The sequence below is a fragment of the Chrysemys picta genome, chromosome 1 (assembly GCF_011386835.1).
Source record: "Chrysemys picta bellii isolate R12L10 chromosome 1, ASM1138683v2, whole genome shotgun sequence".
In the NCBI taxonomy this organism is placed as follows: Eukaryota; Metazoa; Chordata; order Testudines; family Emydidae; genus Chrysemys; species Chrysemys picta.
The window spans coordinates 333,847,066-333,872,898 of NC_088791.1; the positions used below are offsets into that span (position 1 = coordinate 333,847,066).

General features: G+C 40.3%; 1 protein-coding gene across 20 annotated transcripts in view; it reads left to right on the top strand.

The window, feature by feature from the left end:
• DLG2 (discs large MAGUK scaffold protein 2) overlaps positions 1–25,833 on the top strand; it is a 1,449,438-nt gene that overhangs the window by 873,876 nt on the left and 549,729 nt on the right. For all 20 annotated transcript variants that reach the window (XM_005287552.5, XM_005287553.5, XM_005287554.5 and 17 more), the window contains one exon: positions 23,321–23,374. In XM_005287552.5, the coding sequence (XP_005287609.1) occupies positions 23,321–23,374 (54 nt within the window). The remainder of the gene's footprint in view (positions 1–23,320; positions 23,375–25,833) is intronic.

The window sequence follows — 25,833 nt, forward strand, 5'->3', positions numbered from 1 at the left end:
CTTTAGAGAAGAGTTGTTGACTTCTTGGGGAGAAAACATACTGTATATGTTATGACTGATATTTAATTCTTCCTGAGGCTTTAAACTGAGGACTACTTGGAAACAAGGATGGATTCTGTTAAATGTGATTACTTTTCCCAGAGGTTTGCCTGGGAGAGGTGTTATGGTTACAAAGGCACATATTATAATCTGGAGTTAAATATGGTGTGTGGTGAATATACACCTCTACCCCGATATAACGCTGTCCTTGGGAGCCAAAAAATCTTACCGCATTATAGGTGAAACCGCATTATATTGAACTTGTTTTGATCCACCGGAGTGTGCAACCCTCCCCCCACCCCCCGGAGCGCAGCTTTACCATGTTATATCCGAATTCGTGTTATATCAGGGTAGAGGTGTATATATATATATATATATGTCATATTAATTTAGTAGGTCATACTTAATAGGGTACTGTTTTATGTCACAACTGTTTTAAAATATTTTGTGTGTGTACACATATATCAAGTGTAGTGGAAATATTTATTTTTCCATATGGGGCAGCAGATACGGGGATAATATTTTCTGTTGGGCAACATAAAGAGTGTAGGAGGCACAGTGAGATAGCATGCCCTTTTCTTCCCATGTATTCATTTCCCTGAAACTTAAGTTTGACAGGGTGGCTTTCGAATGGGCTACAATATGTGCAAAAGTGGTCAAGATGCAGAGCTCATAACTATTGAGAGAGGTATTTGAGCAGCATCTTGCAGATGTGCATAACTACTAACTACACCAATTGAGTGCTGAGTCGAATTAACAGGTGAGCGTATTAGGTGCTTGGAAATTTGATGGACTGATAACAGCACTCACTTGGACTCTTGTGTTTAAGAGGGCAGGTGGCTTCTGCTGTAATTGACAGGTGCCACAGGTAGTCCTGTTCTTTTGGAGGATACAGAGTAACATGGCTGCTACTCTGAGACCTCCTTTTGTGTCACAAAGTGCCTACCGCCATATGAAGAGTGGAGTGTCTTTAGTCTCATAGGCTGTTGATTTCCCCCTCATTCCATTTGCTGTTCCCTGCAGATGCTGTCTTCCCCTAACATCAGTATTTCCTATGTGCTCTGTCTCCTACTCCTCACTGGCTCCAGCCATTCCCACTCCCGACCTCCTCTGCTGCTCTCCCTATACTCCCAGCCAAGCACTTAGTGCCTCTTTTCACCTTTTCCCAGAAAGTCTATGGCAGAGCCAAGAATACAGCTCATAACTCATGACTCCCATGTTTTACCCACTAGGCCCTTCTTTTTAGGACCAAAAAAAAAAAAAAAAGCTTGCTTCTGATAATCTCTTCATGGATCTATTTTTTATAACCCCAAATGCCATCATTTCAGTCAGGGACACCCAGGAGAGACATTCTTGATATATGTTGGTAGGATGCTGCCTTGAAGTTAAGAACCATTTAATTTTCCTGTGTGATTTGGGGATCATGTAAATGTATCAAAGGTTATTGCAACATTTGAAGTTCCTCTAATTGATTTGTAAATCTGTTTGGTATCTCTCGGTAAATCAATTCTGACCTTTTAAGACTCTGTGATTGTCGCACTCGTTCAGTAAAGTGACAGTGAGAGGTCAGTGTTGTCTGGTCTCTCCAGGTTTGTGTGTGTGTGTGTAAGGAAGGGAGCTGGTTGTTTTATTTAGCAGCTTTAAATGGCTTTCATATCACACATTCACATGTGTATGGTAAATCCACAGAGTGTGCAAAATCTCCAATCTTGCCCCAATAGTCTGATTAGAACCATAGATTACAGAGCACCCCTGGCTTTTGTGTTTTATGCAGTAGTCAATAGACTCTCATATCAGTGATGTAACTGCAAGGTAGTCTTTTAAATGAAAGTGCTTTACAATAACTTTCTATCTATAAGAACACTTGGAAGAGTCATCTTTCAGACTCTTGATTTTTTTTTCTCATTATTTTGTTAGTAAATATTTTTTGGCATTTGTGTCTAAATAATTCATTCTGTATTCTCTGTTAAAGAATTTGCTTAAACTCTTCTTTTTTAATTCAGTTTTAGATTATCAGTTTTTACTTAGCTCATCTGCATCTTTTTATAATTGAAATTGGTATTGTTCTAGAATGACAGAATTATATAATTTAAAGATGCAGAAGACTTTTTAGGTCACTAAGTCTATCTGCCAGTGTGTGAGCGTTCTCTACACTCTACTTTCTAGTGTTTAGTTCAGGCTTATTTTAAGTGTCTCAGACAATAGGACTACCACTGCTATTTTTTAGAGATTATATTACAGTCTTGCAAAACTGTCACATAAATATGCCTTGATACAAAATGTATTTGCCTGCCTTTGCCATGAGATTTTTTTTCAAAAATGCTGTTTTACTCCTTAATTGAAAAAAGACTAAACTCACTCTTGGAGAGTGGGCAAGTATAATTTTGTAAGGATCACCTGAAGTTTTTCAGAAATTCATTTATAGATTTTTTTAGGGCCAGAAGAGACCATTAGAACACCTAGTCTGGCCATAGAAATTCACCAGTTACCCTCTGCATTGAGTCCAATAACTTGTTTGACTAAAACGTATCTTCCTGAAAGGCATCTGTGACACTGCAGCCCATATTCTTCATAGTGATATTATTATTACATGATTATGGCATAATTATGATGCACTTTGTACTAGATGGGCCATGTAAGGTGTCATTGGAAAAGTTATGATTTGCTGAATATGATTATCCTATTTGTATGCATTTATCATTTTTGTGTCTGAAATTATAGATATTGACTCTGTATCTGTATTTCGCATGTAGTCACACCTGGGTGACACCCACTAGGCAAGATGCTTCCAGTCTAAATAGTTGGTTGTGAGGGGCCCATTTAGCATAATGTGCCATTAGGGAAAACAATAGATCTTAAGAGCTTATCCCCCACCTGATGAACCTTCCTGAGAATGCTTCTTACAGCCTATGGATAATGGTTGCTATAACTCTGCATGTGAGCACCACATGACTCTGGGCTCCATTTTGGGTGCCTGTATTTTACCACAAACTGGGCGGGAACTGTTTTTGGAACAAAGGGTTCCCACCATATGCTAAAGCTATATACTACAGGGAGTGTCATTCAAAACCTGAGAGAAGCTCCAAGGAAAAGGGACTTGGAACGGGGGGGAGGGAGGGGGAGGTAGGGATCCCAAGCTGCAAAGCAAATGCAGCTTGTGCCTTAAAAATCTGCAAGCGTGCTTGTATCATCAGCCAGGGTGAGAATTTGCTAATTCATATCCTATCTTTCTTGCATTTTAGGCTTAGTTTGCAGTTTTGTTTATTTACTAGGTAATCTGCTTTGATCTGTTTGCTATCACTTATAATCACTTAAAATCGATCCTTCTGTAGTTAATAAACGTGTTTGTTTTATTCTAAACCAGTGTGACTTTGACTGAAGTGTCTGGGAAAATCTCAGCTTGGTTTAACACAAGCGTATTGTGCATATTCCTCTCCACACTGCGTGAGGGACAGACATATTAATGACTATATACTGTACAGATCCCTATGCAGTGCAAGACGGTATCATTTTGGGTTTATACTCTAGATGGGGGGTGCGTGCCTGGGGAGCTGGGAAACTGGCTCGTGTCTGCTGTTGGCACTCAAGTAGCCCAGTTTGGGTGAGTGGCATCACCTGCTGTCATGTTGGGTGATAAGAGGCCCTAGGTAAGGCTGGTTGTGTCCCCAACCCAGCTATGTGTTGGAGAGGGGCGCCGTGGTTCCCACAGCTCCAAGACTGTGCCCCAGACAAGCATCCAATCTTGGTTTGAAGACCTCAAGAAATTGAGAATCCAGCACTTTCCTTGGTAGATTGTTTCAATGGTTAATCAACCTTACTGTTAAAAATGCATGCCTTATTTACTTTGATTTTTTTAGCCTATATTTTCCTTTGCTCAATTTTATCTCCTCAGTACTTAGAATCCTAGAAATGTAGGACTGGAAGGGACCTTGAGAGATTATCTAGTCCAGCTTCCTGCACTGAGACAGAACCAACTATATCGAGATAATCCCTGATAGGTGTTTGTCTAATGAATTCTTAAATATCTCCAAAGATAGAGATTCCATAACCTCTCTTGGAAGCCTATTCCAGTGCTTAACTATCCTTATAGTTAGAAAGTTTTTCTTAATATCCAACCTAAATCTCCCTTGCTTCAGATTAAGCCTATTACTACTTGTCCTACCTTCAGCGGACATGGAGAACAATTGATCACAGTTCTCTGTATAACAGGTCTTAACATATTTAAAGACTGTTATTGGGGTCTCCCTGCAGACTTCTTTTCTCAAGACTGAGCATGAACTGAACAGTTTTTTTTAATCTGTCCTCACAGTTCAGGTTTTCTAAACCTTTTGTCATTTTTGTAGCTATTCTCTGAACGCTGTCCAGTTTGTCCACATCTTTCTTAATGTGGCACCCAGAACTAGACACAGTTCTTGAGTTGAGGCCTCAGCAGGGCCAAGTAGAATGAGACAATTATCTCCAGTGTCTTACATTCAACATTCCTGTTAATACATCCCAGAATTATGTTAGCCTTTTTGCAACTGCATCACATTGTTGGCTCATATTCAATTTGTGATCCACTATAACCCCCAGATATTTTTCAGCAGTACTGCGACCTAGTCAGTTATTCCCATTTTGTAGTTGCACATTTGGTTTTTTTTCCTTCCTGAGTTAGTACTTTGCACCTGTCTTTATTGAATTCCATCTTGTTCATTTCAGACCGAGTCTCCATTTTGTCAAGGTCATTTTGAATTCTAATCCTGTCCTCCAAAGTGCTTGCAACTCCTCCCAGCTGAGTACCATCTGCAGATTTTATAAGCATACTCTCCACTCCATTATCCAAGTAATTAATGAAAATATTAAATCGTACCAGACCCAGGACAAACCCCTTCAGGACCCTACTAGATACATTCCCCCACACCCAGTTTGACAGTGAACCATGGATAACTATTCTTTTTGGTATGGTCTTTCAGCCAGTTGTGCACCTATCTTATAGTTATTCCCTCTAGATCACCTCTCCCTAGTTTGCTTATGAAAATGGCATGTTGTTCTGTGTCCGAAAGCCTTACTAAAATCAAGGAAGGAATTTAGGTTGGGGTTTGGCATGATTTTTTCTTGACAAATCCATGCTGGCTATTACTCTTTATGCTATTATTTTCTAGGTGCTTATAAATTGATTGCTTAATAATTTGTTCCAGTATCTTTCCAGATACTGAAGCTAGGATGACTGGTCTAGAATTCCCTGGGTCCTCTTTGTTCCTCCTTTTAAAGGAAGGTAGTATGTTTTCCCTTCTCCAATCCTCTGGGACCTCACCTGTCCTTCATGAGCTCTCAAAATAAGCGGTAACTGTTTCAAGATTGTTTCAGCTTGAGTACCCTAAGGTGAATTTCATCAGGCCCTGGCTGACTTGAATACATCTAACATACCTAAATATTCTTTAACATGTTCTTGATCTATTTTGGTTTGTGTTCCCTCTCCCTGGTTGTTAATATTAATTGTGTTAAATATCTGGTCACAATTTACTTTTCTAATGAAGACTAATGCATGTGCCACACTAAACAAATTCTCACCACTTCGGCATTTATTCTCTTCAGATATTTGCTGATGGTTATCCTGTCCTGTTTCCTCCAGCCTTTCAATCAGCATTTAGTGGAGCATATTGACAGGTCCCAGTACTACAACTTTTATGAGGAAAGATCGTCAATCCTTCTAAGCTCCTTCATCATGTTTGTTTGCTCTTCTCTGATTTATAATGGCCTAAAGTGTTTTCCTTACTTAAAAAGAACAGGAGTACTTGTGGCTAAGGTGGCACAAGTACTCCTGTTCTTTTTGTGGATACAGACTAACACGGCTGCTACTCTGAAACCTGTTCCTTACTTAAGTAACAAGACACAATTCAGATGATTTTATGGGGTCATTAATACAGACCTCTGGTGCACTGCATTTGTATTGTTAAGTCTTATTTGGCCCCAAATACACCCTGACATATTATATCAATACTATGGTTTGAGATTTATGGATAAAAGTGTATATTAGAGCTAAGTGGTTAATAGTGGTGATGATGACACACATATTTTGCTAACAAGGTATAGCTTCTTTCAGTGGCTGATATTCATAGTTGAAAATGTACACCTTATTTCCAGTCTGAATCTGTCTGGCTTCAGCTTCTGTCCATGATAGGGTGACCAGATAGCAAGTGTAAAAAATCAGGATGGGGGTGGGGGGATAATAGGTGCCTATATAAGAAAAAGCCCCCCAAATCAGGACTGTCCCTATAAAATCGGGACATCTGGTCACCCTAGTCCATGATCATGTTATATATTTCTCTGCTAGATTGAAGTTCCCCGCGTGGGTATTTAAAGACCGTAATCAAGTCATCCCTTAACATTCTCTTTGTTAAGCTAAAGAAGTTGAGCTCCTTGAGTTTCTCACTATAAGGAAAACTTTCTAATCCTTTAGTTATTTTCGTGGCTCTTCCCTTAATTCTCTCCAGTTTATCAACATCATTCTTGAATTGTGGGCACCAGAAATGGACACAGTGCTCCAGAAGCAGTTGCACTAGTGCAGTATACAGAGGTAAAATAACCTCTCTACTCTTACTTGAGATTCCCCTGCTTATGCATCTAAGGATCACAATAGTCGTTTGGCTGCATTGTCACATTGGGAGCTCATGTTCGGCTGATTATCCACCATGACCCTCAAATCTTTTTCAGAGTCACTGTTTTCCAGGATACAGTCCCCCATCCTGGAAGTATGGCCTACATTATTAGTTCCCACTTGTATATATTCACATTTAGCCATATTGTTAGCCTGTGCCCGGTTTAACAAACAATTTAGATTGCTCTGAATCAATGACCTGTCCTTTTTGTTATTTACCACTTCCCCAGTGTTTTTGTCATTTGCAAACCTTACTACTGATTTTGTTTTCTTCCACCTCATTGATAAAAATGTTTTATAGTGTAGGGCCAAGGACCGATCTCTATGGGACCCACTAAAAATAGACACGCTTGATAATGATTCACTGTTTACAGTTACATTTTGAGACCTATCAGTTAGCCAATTTTTAATCCATTTAATGTCTGCCAAGTTAATTTTATAATCACAATGTTGTGCAGTACCAGTTAAATGCCTTACAGAAGTCTAAATGTATGACATCACCACTATTCCCTTCATCAACCAAACTCTTCCTGTTCCCTTTGCTCTTCTATTTGGCTCCAGCATTCTACAGTTCTAGATTTTAGCAGTTTTACTAAATGAGAACTATTGAAAAAGAAGTCAGTCTATTCAGAGATTAGAAGAATGTAAGTGGAGGGCAATTAATATAGTGAGCATATAAACGTTTTGCATTTTGGCTGTACATTCTCTTTAATTTAACAGATTAGGGCATGACAAGATCCAGTGACTAGAAGTTGAAGTTTGCTTATTCAAATTGGATAGAAGGTGCAAATTTTTTAACAATGAGGGTAATTAACCATTGGAACATGTGAATGAAAAATGTCTATCTCTTGAAATTTTGAAATCAAGATTGGTTGTCTTTCTTAAAGACATATGCTTTAGGTCAACCACAAAACTATCCAGTTGGATTCAGGAACTACTGGGTGAAAGTCTATGGACTATGTTATGAAGGATGTCAGTTCCCTTCTAGCCTTGAAATCTACATAGCTATAAAATACTGCAATAATGGAAATTTATTTTTAATTTTTATTTTATGGGTGAGGGTGTGTGCGCACACACACAAGCCATCTATGTTCTCCCCAGTGTTATTTAGAGGTAAAGATACTGCAATAATGTGAGTAGCACCTCCTCAGCCAAAAAAAATTATTTCTGAACTTGAGGTGGACTGAAAGGCTTGAGTAGCCAATTAATTCTGAATTGCTTTGCCTTTGTGAGTTGAAGTCATACCTTTACTTATTGTAAATGTAGTTTGTAGTGATTTCTTGGTGCTTTTTTTGTGTAATTTGAAATAATTACATTGACCGGCTCTGCATCCTGAATTATTTTATTCATTTTACCATCATGTAGTTATTTTGGGAGATGCAGGTGAGGATTGCTAAATTGATGCATCTTTGAACAGGGTAAGATAAACTGCCACATTTGATCACATTCTCAAAGACGTTCATATTTTCAAGTCCTCTACAGCAGATTTCATTTCATGAGAGAAAGCAATGGGAAATCCTTTGTGAAAGAAGAATTATCTCTCTATGTAACAAGTGGTTTTCATTCACATTCTTGATGATGGAACAAGCTTTATGACCAGCTTCCGATCCAGAGGCTGAACTCCCCCTCCCCCCCCCCCCCCCCCAATTTACATAGATCTCCCAGTACTGCTAGTGCCTGTTCCAGACTAAAATCTCAGTCACTGGAGATTGCTAGAGAGGTAGGTGGTACTGTAGTACTGAGTACATAGTATCATAGACTTTAAGGTCAGAAGGGACCATTATGATCGTCTAGTCCAGAGGCCTGACCCGGTCTCTGTGCTGCGCAGTGGCGTGGCTGGCTCCAGCCAGGCGGCACAGCTGTAGTGCCTCCAGCCACCAGTACTCCAGGCAGCGTGGTAAGGAGCAGGGAGCAGAGGGGGTTGGATAGAGGGCAGAGGAGTTTGGGGAGTGGTCGGGGGCGGGGATGTGGATAGGGCTCAGGGCGGTCAGCGGGCAGGGAACAGGGGTTGAATGGGAGCAGGGTTCCCAGGGGGGGCAGTCAGGAAGGAGAGAGGGGGTTGGATGGGGCGGCGGGGGACAGTCAGGGGCAGGGGTTCTGGGGGCAGTCAGGGGACAGGGAGAAGGGGTGGTTGCATGGGGTAGGGGTCCCGGGGGCAGTCAGGAAGGAAGGGGGGTTGGATGGGGTGGCAGGGGGTCTGGAGGCTATCAGGGGATAGGGAACAGGGGGTTGAATGGGGCAAGAGTCCTGGGGGGGCTGTCAGGTGACAGGGAGTGTGGGAGAAGATGGGGCAGAAGTCCGGGGGGGGGGGCGTCGGGGTGAGAAGCAAGGTAGGGGTCAGATAGGGGGCAGGGGCTGGAGCACGCCTGGCTGTTTGGGGAGGCACAGCCTCCCCTAACCAGCCCTCCATACAACTTTGGAAACTGGATGTGGCCCTCAGGCCAAAAAGTTTGCCCACCCCTGGTCTAGTCTGACCTCCTGCACAACACAGGCCACAGAATCTCACCCACCCACTCCTGTAACAAACCCCTAGCGTATGTCTGAGCTATTGAAGTCCTCAAATCATGGTTTAAATACTTCAAGGTGCAGAGAATCCTCCAGCAAGTGACCCATGCTAGAGAGGTAGGTGGTACTGCAGCACTGAGTACATCTAAGATACGAAGTCCTCTAGAAGTAGTGTTGACATCTGTCTCTACGCAGGTAAAGAGTAAATCTACAAGAAAATCTCGGTTACTGATGCAGAAGATGACCTCTGGTCCCAAGGAGAGTTCCATGCAGGCTGCAAATGGTGCTGGTACTGCAAAGGTGAAGAGGAGCCAGTTGTCTTAGACAGACTCAGTACCAAGTTCAGGTACCCATACCAAGAGTAGCAGAGGCTCTGGTGAAAAATAGGTAAGCCTGTCCCTGAGCAGTATTCGGTATTGGTAGCATGGAAGTCATTGGTACCAAAGACCACCTATGGTACCGATGGAATCAGAGTCAACTTATTCCTAGGCCAAATGTTCAGTACCAGCTGCATTGGTACCGAAGCAGTCCTCCATAGGTTCTCACTCGATATCTTCGGTACCGCAATAATTTAGGTACGCTAATAGCCTGCTAGTATCTTCAGCCTCAGCTGTTAATGAGTGTGAAGGAGTTTGTCAGCTTCAAGACTCTCTGTCACTGACCCCTCTATCACCTAGAGTACCACACTCTGCAGATTCGGAGGCTCCAAACTTGGTTCCTCGATGGCTCTTTGGAACAGAGGTATTCTCTTCATCTGAGGTACACAACATGTATTATTAAATAGTAGAAAAGACTCCACAAGGAATACTTATCTCCAGAAACAGAAAAAATATTATCTTAATAATAATGTAATAATCGTCAGATTTTGTTGACTCACTCTTCTCTGCCCAGGGTATTGGTTTACCTGTTGGAATTGAAAACATCGGGTCTTTCTGTGAATACCACTGGAGTACACTCCATAGCAATAACAGCTTTCAGCTTTTCACACCCCCATAGGGGATTTTTTTGCTCTTTGCTCTTCCAACAATGGCAAGATTCCTAAAAGGTTTGTTGAATCTCTCCCCACAAATCAGACATGCTACTCCTCAACCTAATCCTTAATTGCCTTATGAAACATCATTTTGATTCAGTGGCTATGTGTTCTTTATTAGATTTATCTATGAAGACCACCTTCCTGGTAGCTATCGCTTCTACCTGTAGAGTTGGAGAATTGGGGGCTTTAATGGCAGACCCCCCCTATTTACAGTATTCACCAGAGAGAAATATTGCTACAGACCCATCCAAAATTTTTACCTAAGTTGTCCGCAGAATTTCATGTTAATCAAAGTATTCATCTTCTGATTCCCCCACCGCCCACCAAAGCTACTCATGAAGTCATATTTCACACTCTCGATGTCAGGAATATTTGTACCCGTTGTGAACAGAAATAAGAGTTTGGCAATTTCGAAACAGAGGTTAGCAAAATGCTTCTCCGGATGTATTAAGAGCCGTTACAACCAAACTCATGTTCAACCCTGTTCCAGGGTGACAGAACATTCCAAAAGAACACTCTCTACTTCTAAACCCTTACTTAAGAATGTACCAGTTGCAGACAACTGTAGAGTGGCAAATTGGTTCTCTGTCCATACTTTTCCTGTAATATCACACTGACCTTTAAATATAACCAACAGATACATTTACACAAAGTCTACAGTTATTGGTGATCTGTTGTGGATAAAAAACAGGACAAAACATCTTCTTTCACACTTTACTTATAGGCTTTTCTATGGGCCTCATCCCCATATTATCTCAGTGTCTCACAAACATTGCTGGATTTATACTTATCTAAAGGAGTCTATGGCAAAGCTAGGAATAGAATCCAAACGTCCTGAATTAATTTTCCAAAGTCTAGTGATTTAGCTACCAAACTAGGCTTTCCTAAGCAGTTTCTCTGACCAGACCAGTTGCTTAATTCAGAACTCCGATCCCTCTAGACTGAGCTATAAATGACTTCTAACCATTAATTTTTAATCTTTGTCATGTCCACAAACCCTGTTAAGGGGGTTGATTGTTTACTCCAAATTTCATTGCTATGCCCAATTTGAATCTTATTTTATATGTTCAGATTGTCTCAAAGCTTTCAACAAATTGTGAAGTGATAAATCCAGATTATTTAAAATTGATTTGATTCTTTAATCTGGGTAAACACTCTTCTTAATTCATTCCAGAAACCAGAAAATTATGCAATTTTCCTATCAGGCTAGTTCCCCATCAGGGCTAGTGTTGCCCTTAAATATGTGGCATTTTAAGGTTAGATGTCACAGCTGAAGAAATTGATAACTAGTATGTAAAAGCTCCATAACAATATATGATGTGGTGTATGTGTTTACATTGACAAAAGAAATGCTGGCTCCATTTACATTGATTCAAGGTAATTTTCTTCCTGTTGTTAATGGAAGGTTATAACATTCATTTTAGTCAATCCGAGTTTGTCATTGTTATGTGATGGGAATAACAACTCAAGCTTTCTTTTTTCACATATCACTTACTAAGTTGGTGAGACAAGATCTGAATATCCCTCCCCCCGGGGAGGGATAGCTCAGTGGTTTGAGCATTGGCCTGCTAAACCCAGGGTTGTGAGTTCAATCCTTGAGGGGGCCACTTGGGTGTCTGGGGCAAAATCAGTACTTGGTCCTGCTAGTGAAGGCAGGGGGCTGGACTCAATGACCTTTCAAGGTCCCTTCCAATTCTAGGAGATGGGATATCTCCATTAATTTCTAAATTTCTAACCTTTCTGTTTAATAGCATGGTACACAGGCCTTCAGATATGAAAGAGGAAACGGAGCTCCCTCAGGTTATTTGAGTGTCCCGTGTGCTGCGTATTGATGTGGTTCTACATCAGTATTAATAATGTAAGAAAAGGGTGCCACTCCTCTTACTGGAATTATCATAAATATTCTTCAGCGTGTATATTTTTTTTCCCTTCTAGCCGTTGCTTTGTTCGAAACCAACACCACATTGCCTATATTGTCAAGATCTTGTAGTAGAAAGTGCAGCCTGGTTGTTTGTTGTTTATCCTGAGAAATTCTTCACAAACTCTTCTCTTTCTGGCTGCTCACTGCCCTCAAAACCAGCCTGCAGATGACTGTGTTCTGATAGAAATGCAATATTTCACATTACGTTGCTCTCCAAAATATTTGAAGAGAACATGTATGGTGTGTGGTGATGAATGTGATCCATGAAGTTGAGCTTAGATGAGCTTATTTATACTTTCCTACCTGCCGCACAGGATGCTGTGGATTTGTAAGTGGGCTGAGATAATTAACTACTTGGCTGGTTATTTTTACTGACATAAAAATTAAAATACTTTCTATTTGCTACAGTCCAGGGCAGCTTGACTTTGAGTCTGTGGTAGATATTTAAAACCCATGCTTAATAATTTCACCTGTTGCCTATTATTATGACTTAAATAACCGTTCAGTAGGTTAAGTGAAGGGCATATGGCAAAATAGCTTTACATATATACAATTAACCAGAAGAAGGAGTTAATATGACATTTCTTATGGACAGTACATTCCCCGGCTTTTCTCCTGCTGGCTGCCCAGTACTAACTTATTACTAAGGCTACGTTTTAGTCTCAGATATTTTTAGTAAAAGTCCGGGACAGGTCAGGGGCAGTAAACAAAAGTGACCTGTCCATGACTTGTACTGTATACCCCTGACTAAATCTTGGGGGGTTGGGGTCAGCCCTGGCATGCTGCTGGTGGGGGGGACGGTCTGGGGGTAGCAGTCCGGGACCCCCGCTGGTCCTGGGCAGGGAGGGGTTGGTGGGGCTGGCAGGCTCCCTAAATGGCTCCGCTCAGATCCCCGGAAGCGGCGACATCTCCCTCCCTCAGCTCCCAGGCAGAGGCGCAGCCAGGCAGCTCTGCGTGCTGCCTCTGCCCGAGTGTGGGCTCCGCAGCTCCCATTTGCTGGGAACCACGGCCAGTGGGAGCTGCTAGGGCAGTGCCTGTGGGCGGAGGCAGCACATGGAGCTGTCTGGCTATTCCTCCGCCTAGGAGCTGAGGGAGGGACATGTCACCACTTCCGGAGAGCCCCCCGAAGTAAGCACTGCCCAGAGCTCTCACCACCTCCTGTGCCCCAGCCCTGAGCAGCCTCTCATACCCAAACTCCTGCTACTGCTGGGGGACGGGGCTGCGTTGGCCTGAGACTGCCCTGTTCAGGTGGCCCCTGGGCCAGCTGCACCAGCCACTGCAGAAGTCATGGAGGTCCCAGAAAGTCAATGGAATTCATGACCTCTGTGACAAACTTGCAGCCCTACTTATTACTAATACATATTATTCATTCTTTTGCCTGGAAAGCTTTGTAAAACTCTCTCCTTTCTAAAGTCTACCACCTTCTTCTGCATTCTTATTTCTTCCCCTAAATCTGCTTTCTCAGATGTTGCACCACTTGTGTTGACTGGAAATAAGCCCCGTTCTCTAAAGCTTGCACTATTGCCAAGTACAAGTCAGCTCTAACTGGCACTTGTTCAGTTATTATATTATTTCTGGTTTGCTGTGTATGAAGTACAATGCAACTGATTGGATACTGAAAGCAGATGTGTTTTATCCTTTGGAATTCTATTATATTGTAATAAATCCTCTATAATAGATTCTAATTCTGTCCAACTCATTTGCCTATTTCACTTTTAAATTTGCATTTCCTTTTGTTTATTATTCTGCCTCGATCTTAGTCTAATTCTTTTTTTTTCATCCCCATGAAATTCCTGTTAGTAAAGGAATAAAGGTGACACTTAATCTTCAGGTACTTCAGGCTGTGAAAAATACAGCAAAATAGTATGTTGGGTTATTGCTTTGAAAGTCTAGTACACCATTACTTTTAAAGATTACCAGCAAAAAGTAATGTCATGGGCAATGCAGCCTTTGATTTTGAAGAGATGACATGAGTAGAATGATTTGTGGGGGAAGGATTCTTTCAGTCAGAAGCAGAGTTTTTATCTTCATTCACTGCAAGGCTGATTAATGCATTTCTATTTGATCCAGATGCATACTGAATAAATTAAAAATGAGTACGTTTTGTCACGGATTTTTTTTTGTTTGTAACTTTGATATAATTTCTACTGAATCAGTAAAAACAAAACATTCACACTGTAATGGAGAAGACATATGTAACAAGAACATAAAAGGTAGACTGAAATAAAAGAAAACTCATACAGAGTAGAAACATAGGTGAAATCCTGGCTCCATTGAAGTCAATTGGAATTTTCTTATTGACTTCAATTAGACTGTGATTTTCACCCAAGAGGTTTTACATCTGTTCCAGATATCAACCAATTACATATTCCAGAAGGGGTGCATTAGAACAAACATAAACTTGAAGATATTCCAAATTCTGGGGTATTTGACAGTGATGATGCAGTAGAAGATGAATTAGCTTTTATATTTTGATATATTTTCTATCACTCCATATTAATTTAAGATATGCGGGTGCTTTAATTATTTCTCCTATGAATTTCTCCCTATATGACATAATTTGCTGTCTTGCAGTGATGGTGCACAGATTTGGAAATATCTTTTGAATTATGCCTCTAATTGTTTTTGTTAAGAACCTCGCAGTTTTCAGCAAGTGAATGTAAAATGCATATATTTTTATATATTTATATATACAAGCATATCTGAAGTATTAGCAAATCTTCAAGGCACTGTCCATTGGCATCCTACAGAAAAAATACTTTGTGTGTGTGTGGTGGGGTTTGACTCGCCCAGCCCAATTCTGGCTCCTCTAACAACCAATGGAGAAGCCACTCTATGGGCCTTTCGCCATTTAAAAGCCTCATGATACATTTACACAGCAGATAGCAGCATGCCTTCCAGCGCGGGTAGCGAGACTCACTCTAGGATTGCTCAAGCTAACACATAAAAATAGCAGTGTGGACATTTATGACTCCAGCAGAGACTCGGGCTAGTAATGGGAGACATGAAAATTCAAATCGATTTTTTTTAACTGCCCCCATATGAATTTTGGCCCTAGTTATGTGCCTAGTTTGCCTGTGTGTCAATCCGGCCCTGAAGGTAGTGCACGTCTGTCTACTCCCACTGGGAGCCATGTTCCCAGCTGCAGTGTAAACATAACCTGGAAATCAGAGGGCATTATAGCTGATCGCAAAAGCTAAAAAACTGTTAAAGACAGGGCTGTTATTTTTATTGTTTATGTAATGAAAAAGTATGTTAGACAAACATACTTTTAATATACAATAAGTGTCGCTATTGTACATTAACTTGATGTACTAGTCTGTAAAACACCTTTCTATTGCCTGAACAAATAATAAAAGTTATGGAAACTATAAAATAAAATGCTTAAAATACACCTCTTTAAAAATGATCATATTAATGGATTTGTCAGTTTTGATTACTTTGTTGATATTTAGATAACTTCTTCCAGTAGGGATTTTTTGCCACTTGAATATTTGCAGTGCCAAATCAGATTTTTTCCAGCATGTATCATCTTGTATTAAATTTTTTCGATAAACTACATAAAAACTTCAACTTCATTATCAGGTGTCAAGATTTTGATGTGATACATCTCTAAAGAAACCATATTGCATGGATTCCTACTCTGTAGATCTTGGGACTCAGGTTCCTGGATTCAAGAAAGCAACTAAACAGGTGTTTAAGTTTAACCATCCATGTTTAAGTGCCATTGATTTTTTTCAAAACATCTTGAGCATGCATTCAAAGTTAAGCGTGTGTTTAAAGCATCCTTCCTGAATAGGTCCTTAATAATGCAGGATCATGGCCTAGGGATGCTTTAGTAAATTAAGGCCCTAGTGTGAGACGGCTGAACCAATTTCTCTCACACTAGCCTGCTGAGACACGGTGGTCAGAAACGTGTGATTCTCACTACCGGGTTTCATTTAAATTCCCTAGCTTAAGGCAAATGGATCTACTCTTCTGTGTGCCTAGGAAGTGGAGATCCCGAGAGTTAGTCAACTAAAATCTTATTGTTGATTATCTTGAGCAGAATTATAGACATATAATTATATCTCCTATTCTTCAGCACTTCTTCTTTTGACATTTTTATGTCCTTCACTGAATCAGATATTGGATATAAAAGTTATTGCTGTTATGTTAATCATTGCTAATTTAAGCCGCTATCAGGCAATATCAGAAGAGGAGGGACTTTGCCTATATAGTAGATTGGTTTGGTTTGGGTTTTTTTGAGAAACTATTCCCATTGGCATCTTGCTGATCTGGATGGAGATGTCAGTTTCTGCCTAGGTCCAAATTTATTCTTGATAGATAATGTCACAGCTAATAGCTTTTTATAAAAATTGGAAAATTATATTGAAAAAAAAAATAAAAGTGGAAATAAATTCCAAATATACACATTCTGTAATAACTTTGAGATAAATTATTTAGTTTAACTTGTAATGGCTTTATATGGAGGCTGCATTATACATTACATTTCCTTACATTTGATAAGGAAAGGCCTTGAGGCTTTCTTGAGGCACTTTTCTTCTACTCTGCCAGTGACTGTCTGATAGCAATATAACAAGTGACTTTTTTTCTGTTTCACATCTATATATAGAAGGGAGAACTATTTGCTGTGAAGTTACTCTTTAGTTGTTCAAGGGAGCTCTGTCTTTTTAGTTTATCAGTTTCATATAAAACAATTTGATTTTTTTAAACTCAAAACTTGATGGAAAATGAGCTGCATGAAATGCCGTGGTGCACAAGACTAAGCAACTGTGTATTGTGTGATTTTGTGGTTTTATAGAATTCTGGAGCACAATTCTGTGGCAAACGGTCAGGTTAAACTCAATATATATTTTAGACTGAAAGTTTAGATTCTGGAGTCTTGATCTGTATATTTAAATTAGAATTGTGTGTATGTGGCAACGCACGCACACACAAGTAATTCTCAATCTGTGCATGTGGTTGCTTGCGCCCTTTCTCTGCTAGAGTGTATGTATGTATTTTAGCTCTTATAGTTCTGAGAAAAACCTTGAAAAAGTGAACTGAGTTTAAATTAATGCAGTGTTGTCTTTCTGTAGGCCTGAGACCTGTTCAAATACCCCCTTCCCTCCCACTCCCCTGCCGCCGCCCTCATATTAAACCAGCTTTGGGTGAAACTCAGGGAGTTTGATAGGGAAAGTGTGGGAGTGTCTGAATTGACTGGGTCACACCTTGAGCCCTGGCTAGGGTATAGGTGGGGTGCTGTAAATTGAGCAGGTACCATTTCTGAGGCTTCAAACAGCCTGAAACAATAAAACTGAGAGGTATAAAGTGTCCCATTCATCCCCATTGTGTTGGCTTTGAGACCTAATGATGATGATTGCATTTGGGTATTCACTTGTCCCATACCCAGTTGCCAGAAATGTCATCTTTCTTCCCTGTCTCTTCCCTGTTAAATGTATGCATTTTTCACACAAAACTCTGCAACATACTGGGAATTGACTATGCATGGACAATGTAAAATAAATATAGGGACTATTGCTCTTACTAATATAAAGATATATAGACAGAAAATGTAAACAGTAAAATGAAGCTTCCCAGAATATCCAGTCTCACCAAGGCCAGCTTGCTTTGGAATACATGAATCCTTAAATATGACTTAAACTTCTTGTTCAAATAGTCAGCTCTCCTACTCAGAAACTGAGAAATTCAACAATTTTATATATATATATTAATAGTGGAACTGGGACTAAGATAATGATACTGTCATATATATATATATATATATGACAGTATCATTATCTTAGTCCCAGTTCCACTATTAATTTTTTAGTCCAGTACTTCAAAAGCCATCTAATCAGGCATAGTGCTTATTACTATAATTATACCATTTTTACTCCTGTGGATTGCTCACAGAGTAAGCATTCCATGGGACTATTTGTGGTAGCAAGCGCTTTGACTGGTAGTAAGCTCTTTGTGTGGAAAGCATATTTATCATATTTTGTTTGTTTCATGGGTGAAAATAACTTCTTAGATGGATCACCTGAGAAGATTTCTTCATGTGGTGCTGTTTTGTGCGTCTTGGGAGTTCTGTCCTGTAACATGGAAAAAGAAAAGATTCCATCAGCTTTATTCTTGCACATTTTGAATGTCACCCTGGCCGGTATCTCTCCTACAGAATACCTTGCGTTTGCTGCCACTGTTGCCTCTGTTGATGTTTCTGTATCCTTAATCACTAGTTTTCTCCATTTAAGTAGTTTGTCTGGAACACAATACGCTATTATTACAACAAATAGCGTTCTCTGAAAAGTAATTGAGAGAGTGAGAAAAGAAAGCAAAAGCTAAGCCTCTTTTCTTCTTCTTTAAATGAATTCTTGGAGCCAGTAAGTTCTATTAGGAACAAAGAGACCACGATTTTCTGAACACAAAGGACATTAAAGCATTTGTGGGTGTTACACAAGTTACTGCTTCAGAGGGGTAGCCGTGTTAGTCTGAATCTGTGAAAAGCAACAGAGGGTCCTGATTTATACCTGCCTCTGGAAAGTTCCATTACTTGCATCTGAAGAAGTGAGGTTCTTACCCGCGAAAGCTTATGCTCCCAATACTTCTGTTAGTCTTAAAGGTGCCACAGGACCCTCGGTTGCATGTTACTACTTGCCATTAGAAATCTCTCACTAGTTTACTTGAAGACATTATATACTCATTGAATCAGATATTAAATCTGTTTGAGTGCTGGGCTACCACAACCATAAAGTTTTAATGAAGAATGACATCCATGGGCATGTGGAAGAAGAGTGACAGATGAAACTCTTCAGTAGATCTTGTCAGTGTTGAAAGTGGATCAGAATAAGAAATACTGATGGTATTTAAAAGCTAATGGGCATGAGCCATGAGTCCCAGATCTTTCTCCAGTGTCCAGATTTGTAAGTCATGTCACAGTAGATTGCCAAAATGCTGAAGGTTGAGGCATAAGAAATTGGAAAGAATATGCATAATAGATCTTGGATAGTTCTAGGGTCTTGCTTGTCATTGCCTGTGAAGGTATCAGTGCCTTGCTAAGCCTAAACAAGCCATCTCAGCTTGACAAATTAGATATGCATAGCAGACCTTGGATCAATTCACTTAAAGGTATTGTCAGGACAATAGCATCTCTATATTAAGAGTCACATACCTGTCACTGTATTCAGTGGTGGTCTCCTTTCCACGTCTTTCCATGAAATAGACCCTAAACCACGTGGCTGCATTTTGGTGTGACCCCAGCCAGGATGTCCCTAGGGGAGTCCGGGGCCCAGGATAGAAGTGCCGAGTTTGTCTGCCAGGGGAGTGCTCCGCCCAGTCCCCACCCCCACTCCATCCCTTCCACTCAATGAGGTACATTGCATTATGCCCCAGGAATAAGTAGAACTCAAAATGCTGTGTGTTCTGAATAGAATTAAAATCAGTTAAAACCAGACAATATATTACATTAATGCTGTACCTAAACCAAGGCCAACCAGGCTAAAATTAGTTCTCAGACTGGAAGCAGAGTTCATCTTGCCTGATGAGTATAAGCATAGCATACAATATTTAGAGAAGGTCAATTAATGAGGGTGGATCTGAGTTACTACAGAGAATTCTTTCCTGGGTTTCTGGCAGGTGGGTCTTGCCCACATGCTTTAGCTGATCGCCATATTTAGGGTCGGGAAGGAATTTTCCTCCAGGGCAGATTGGCAGAGGCCCTGGGAGTTTTCTGCCTTCCTCTGCAGCGTGGGGCACGGGTCACTTGCTGGAGGATTCTCTGCACCTTGAAGTTTTTAAACCATGATTTGAGGACTTCAGTGGCTCAGACATAGGTTAGGGGTTTGTTGCAGGAGTGGGTGGGTGAGATTCTGTGGCCTGCGTTGTGCAGAAGGTCAGACTAGATGATCATATTGGTTCCATCTGACCTTAAAGTCTATTAATTTATGACTCTATGACTCTATATGACTCTATCAGGGTGCGTACAGAAAAAAATGCACATGAACAAGACTGTGTAGCTTTGTACTCTCCCTGTTAGTGGTTCAGGTTTATTTTACTGTGCTTTCAAATAATGCCTTTGATGCTAAAATGGCCAGACAACCTGACGGACTGGAGCTGGAAAATCCTGAGTATATTTATGAGAGGAATGTCTCCCATGTTCATGTCCTTAAAAAAACTTCTCTCTCCCTCTTTTCCAAGTTTTTTCACAACTGTTTGATACCAATCGGGCACTGCAGCTGTAAGTATGTTGTCTTGGCTTCCAAGTATTGGTATAGTCTGGGTGGAAGCAGTTTCTCCTGTCAGTCAGTGAGAGGAAAAGGTCCTATTCAGGTGCAGCAGGGATGAAGCAGTAAGTTGACAGCAGTCTTGGTAGATAGTGGAATCAAAAGTTAAATATCTAGATGAGGAACAGGATTGCGGACATAGAGCAGTGGTCTCCAAACTTTTTTGATCGCTCACCCCATCCGTAAAATTTTTTTGAGCCGCACCCCTTGCTGCGCCAAAGCAAAAAAAAAATGAACTGCCGAAGCCCCTCCCCCCCCCCAAAAAACCCGCTCGGATTCCCACCTGACGAAGCAAAAAAAAAAAGCGCTCCTCCTGCCACGCACCCCCAAGGATCTTCTTGTGCACCCCCTGGGGTGCACGCACCCCACTTTGGAGACCACTGACAGAGGAAAAGTGTTCTGGAAATGTTTGGGTGGATTTAACTTTTCCAAACCCCCGAGTCGATTCAATATGCTTCTCTGTCACTGTCTCAAATCCAGTACCTAGAGTCCTGGAACCCTAATATTCCATCTGTCTTAAAGGAGTCCCATCGTTATATTAACTCATTAGTGGAGTTCATTCTGCTGAGCAGGAGGTTGCCAGTAGAATAAGTCTTTGAAACTGCAGGACTAACTGTTCATTGTTAAAATATAATAGTTCTTAGCACTTATCTATGGCTTGTCATCTGTTGATTTCAACATCTTTTTCAAAGGCAAATAAGAATCACAACATCCATTTTATAAATTAGGAAACCCAGGCAGAGCGGTTAGGTGACTTACCTAAGCTCACACAGCAAGACAAGTGGCAGAATTGGGAATAGAACCAGATATCTTTTGTTTCCTTGTCTCAATCTTTGTCTGCAAGAAAACACTGGAGGCCTGGTCGTTTTGAAAGGCGAGGTTCTCCTCCTCCTAATAGCAGGATCAGTGAAGGAAGTGTGCAATGAGCAGGCAGGACCACGTCCCAGATGGCTAAGCGTACATTATCAAAACACAAGAATCCCCATGTTTTGAGACCCAGGTGGTTTGATACCCATTGGACCTGCAACTTGGAGTGAACAATAAGAAGAGGAACAGACCCCAACAAACAAATCATCCCCCCGACTTTGTAGTCTTTTGGGTTTTATATCTATCTCTCATCACTTATCACCTGCCATCCATGGAAAATTCCAGCGTCCTTTCACCTAAAATGCTCTCAAATATCAGGCTCTTGACTTGTCTGGAAAGTATTTGTTTTGCATAGTGCAGGCGCACCTTATCTTTCAACAGTTTGTGCACCTATCAACAGAAGTCTGAGTTCCTAAAACAGGGCCAAGCAAGTTCTTTATGGATGGACGTGTTCCATTGTCATTTCAGGTTACATGATTACAGGAGTAGTTGATGAATTCTCCAAAGAAATTCCAAGTCCTTAACTAATCTTATTTTATAATGTCCCTACACTTCTTCATCACTTGCATTGTTTTCCTGCTGAGAAACTTCTTAAAAGTGCTGTCTGAAAAATGAATACATTGCTGCAATTTTTGTAATTAGGGCCTGAGTTACTTGCAAGAGTGGAGAAGTGATGAGAAAAATATGAGCTGCTGATTGATTCCCGTAGCTTAACAAATATTGCTTGATTAGGGAATGACAAGGCATTTTAATTCTGGAGATTGTAAATAATAAAAGAGCTGAGGAAATTATGCTAGATTTATTTTGCCCTGACTATCTGATTTTAAGATTAATCAATATGGAGAAGTAAAACCAGGATTTCAGTGAAATCTAAAGGTTGACAGAGACAGCAGTGTTATCTTGAAAACCATCTTTTTTCTATTTATAATATAGACAAAAGAATTGATATTCAGTATTGAGTTGAACATTCATGAAAGCTAAAGTGAAGTTGCAAGTAGACATGGAAGGTCTGTATTTTTAAACTCAGCGATTACACATTATAAACCTTTCCTGCATGGCCTATAACTGAAATTATAACAATCTAAATGGAAAAAGATTCTGAAACTTGTATATATTATTTTAAGCTAATTAAAGCTACTGAGAGCCAGCAAGGATAACTGGATGAAAGGTAGTCACAGAGAGTGCCTATTTTCAGATATTTAGAAAGTGGTTTTTAATATCAAACTGTACAATACTGTAATAAATGAAGACAGGTCATCAGCTGAATTGCACCTACTTCAAAGTACCAAAATATGTGTGTCTTGTTCTCAGTGTATTCCCTGTGATTGAACAATTGTATAACGGGAAATAATTTTAGCAAATGTTAAATGTGGTTGCATGTAACCTATAATTTCTCTTTAGATAGAAATATTTCTCCTATATCATGAAATTGAAAGGTTAGAAACCATGTGATTACATGAAAGCACTTGAATTACTGCATCAATGCCCTTTTTTTTGGGTGGGGGGGTGACTGCTTCTTGGGCTGTGAAATGCTAGGCTAAAAAAAGGTACTTGATGGTAGTGCTCAGTGCTTCTAGTGAAACTTGAAACTGCTTGAAACTTGCCTGGTTGTGGGTTCCGTCATTAACTTTAAATTCATTTTGCTCAGATGCAAGACTTGGAGTGTGTACACAATGGGAGTTGAAACAAACAAACTCATGTTTACATGGAGCCCTGAGACCCCAGAACTCCCCATTTCATACAATACTAACCAGTAAATGTCTACTTCTTGTGCAATTAGAGCCTAATCCAAAGACCATTGAAGTTAATGGAAAGATTCCTATTGACTTGGTGGACTTTAGATCAGGCTCTTTGGGCACAATCCTGCAAGGTACTGAGTACCTCCTACTGACTTCAAATGCCAGTGAATTCAGAGATACCCAAGGCACACAGCATTGTTCCTTGTGCATTCAAGGGAGGGAATGTGCTAGCTCTGAATTTCATGTTACTGTGATTTGAATATTCAATAGTTTCAAGTATTTAAATTTGTTTCCCCCCCTTTCTTTTTCTCTCAGGCTAGTCCCGCCCCTATAATCGTCAACACAGACACCTTGGACACAATTCCCTATGTAAGTATGATATTTTGTTTCCTCTTTTTGTAAACAGTTGAACTTACAGCCTGGTCTATCTTGATTTCCCTCCCTCCCCCCAGTAAAATTCTCTTCACTGCATTATCAGATACACAAAACATTAGTCAAATGTATGCACCAAATGTTTCTTTAAATATATTGTATCTATTTTTTAAAAATGCTTGTGTGATCTAATTCTTTCCCAGTTGCACAAATTAGGGAAGGTAATAAAGTCTCGTGACATACAGTGCAAAGTAGTAATTCACATACAGAATTTTAATATGCAACAAAGTTTTAACAAATCAAAACTAGCGGTAACTTTCTTTTGAAAAATATTGTGGATTTATTGCGTCTTTCCCTTTTCCCAGTGCAGCTGTAAAACTTGAAGAGTTTTATTTGCAGATCAGCAAATATTACTAATACCAAGAGTTTTTGTTTTGATTTGGGATTTTTTTTTTTCTGAAGAAATTTGCAGCTATATAAGTCTGTGTCTGAATTTCTAGTATCTGATGGAGGGGAAACATCTTGTCTCAACCCTTCATCTGTTTTTCTGTATGTCTTTTTTTAGACTGGAGGCATTTTAGGGTGTTTCTGTACAGCACCTAGCATGTGCTTGCCATTGCTGTCAGATAAGTAATAGTAATTTAACTTTTAACTAATAGGAATGTCATTTTATTTTTTAAAAATAGAAAAATTAATGCTCAGTTTTTACCCTTCCCGTTTTGTGAAGAGTTTTTCAGAGGTTACTATGTGTTGTTAACAAACAGTGATGACAGGCTCAGATTCCAGAAAGAACTTCACCACAACAAATGAATTTTTCTAAGATCTAACTACTTACAAAGTCAGTTCTTACTGTATAAGTCTCTCAGACTGGAATCAATTTTGGGTACAAAGCTGCTACCTGAACGTTATATCCACCCATGCAAACAATAACCTCACACCCAACACTACAGGGAAAATTTCAAAATGAGCAGTGGCAACATGGCAGGGAATACATTCTTTCAGCTCAATATACAGAACCAATCTATAATGAAGGAGAGTGCAGAACACAAACACACAAAATAATAAAACTAACACATGTGTAATCATGTGTGCAAGTAAAGAAAATACAAGCAAATTTCAAAGTGGCTGCACTCTAGGATTGTTCTGGTTTTGTCCTAACTTACTAGTTAATATCCTATTTCTGATCCATTTGTTTCGCCTTTGGAAAATAAGGGCTGTATAAACCCAGAGGAGTTCAGAACTTGACCCTGTTGGACATTTTATATTTTTAGTTAAAAAACATGTTAGTCAAACTGGAACCAGTTCAGAAACCTAAAATTGTCTTGCAGTTATGCTGTAATTCCAGTGTACTTATTACAGGAGAGCAAAGGGGCCAGAATTACTTTATGGGTAAAATTTTGCAAAGTTTTTACAATTCTTCATGTCAGTGTTATCCAAATTTTGAATACACCATCGTTTGTATTTCTTGCACTTGAATGGAAATCCTAATAGCATATAGCATGCAGCTATAGAATGTCTTTGCTCATTTTATTTTTCCAATTGCTTATTCAAAATTACAAAATTTCATTCAAATCTGAATTCATCTGAAATTCAGTGCCAGTCTAGTAGCAGTACTTTTTGACACATCTACTTACAGCAAGAACCTATACATTAATTATAGTTATAACTCTGTAATATACAAACTTTGTTCAAACATCTGTGACTAAATAGGCACATTTTCACATCAAACTATCGTTCATGTTAGAAAAGCAGCTGTTAATGAACTCAGTAATTTTAAACAAAGTACAAAACAAATAAATCCCCAAACCTTAAATGGGCAACAGTTTAGAAATTCTTCATTATCTATTAATATTAATTATAGGTAGGGCTCATAGCACTGCCTATTATTAAGATTGCCCAACACTTCTCATTATAGACCCTCTTTTCAGCTGCTTTTGTGTGGCAAATGCTAACTGTATGGGCAAAAATGTCCCCCCTCACAGTTTGCTACCGTCCCAGACTCCCTTCCAGCCTCACTCATTCTTTGTTACCTGCCTCTCCTACCCCACTTGGGCTAGGGTTGCCAACTTTCTACTTGCACAAAATCTTAACACCTTTGCCCCACCCTCTGCCCCACCCCTTCTCCGAGGCCTCTCCCCGCTCACTGCATCCTCCTCCCACCCGTTGCTCGCTCGTTCATTTTCACCGGGCTGGCTCAGGGAGTTGGGGGTGTGGGAGGGGGTGAAGGCTCCGGGTGAGGGTGCAGGCTCCAGGGTGGGGCTAGAAATGAGGAGTTCAGGGTGAAGGAAGAGGCTCCAGGCTTGGGGGTGGAACGGGGGGTTGGATTATGGGAGGGAACTCTGGGCTGAGGCAGGGGGTATGGGCTCTGGGCTGGGGGCGTGGGGCCAGGGATGAGGAGTTCAGGGTGCAGGAGGGGGCTCCAGGCTTGGGGGTGGAACGGGGGGTTGGATTATGGG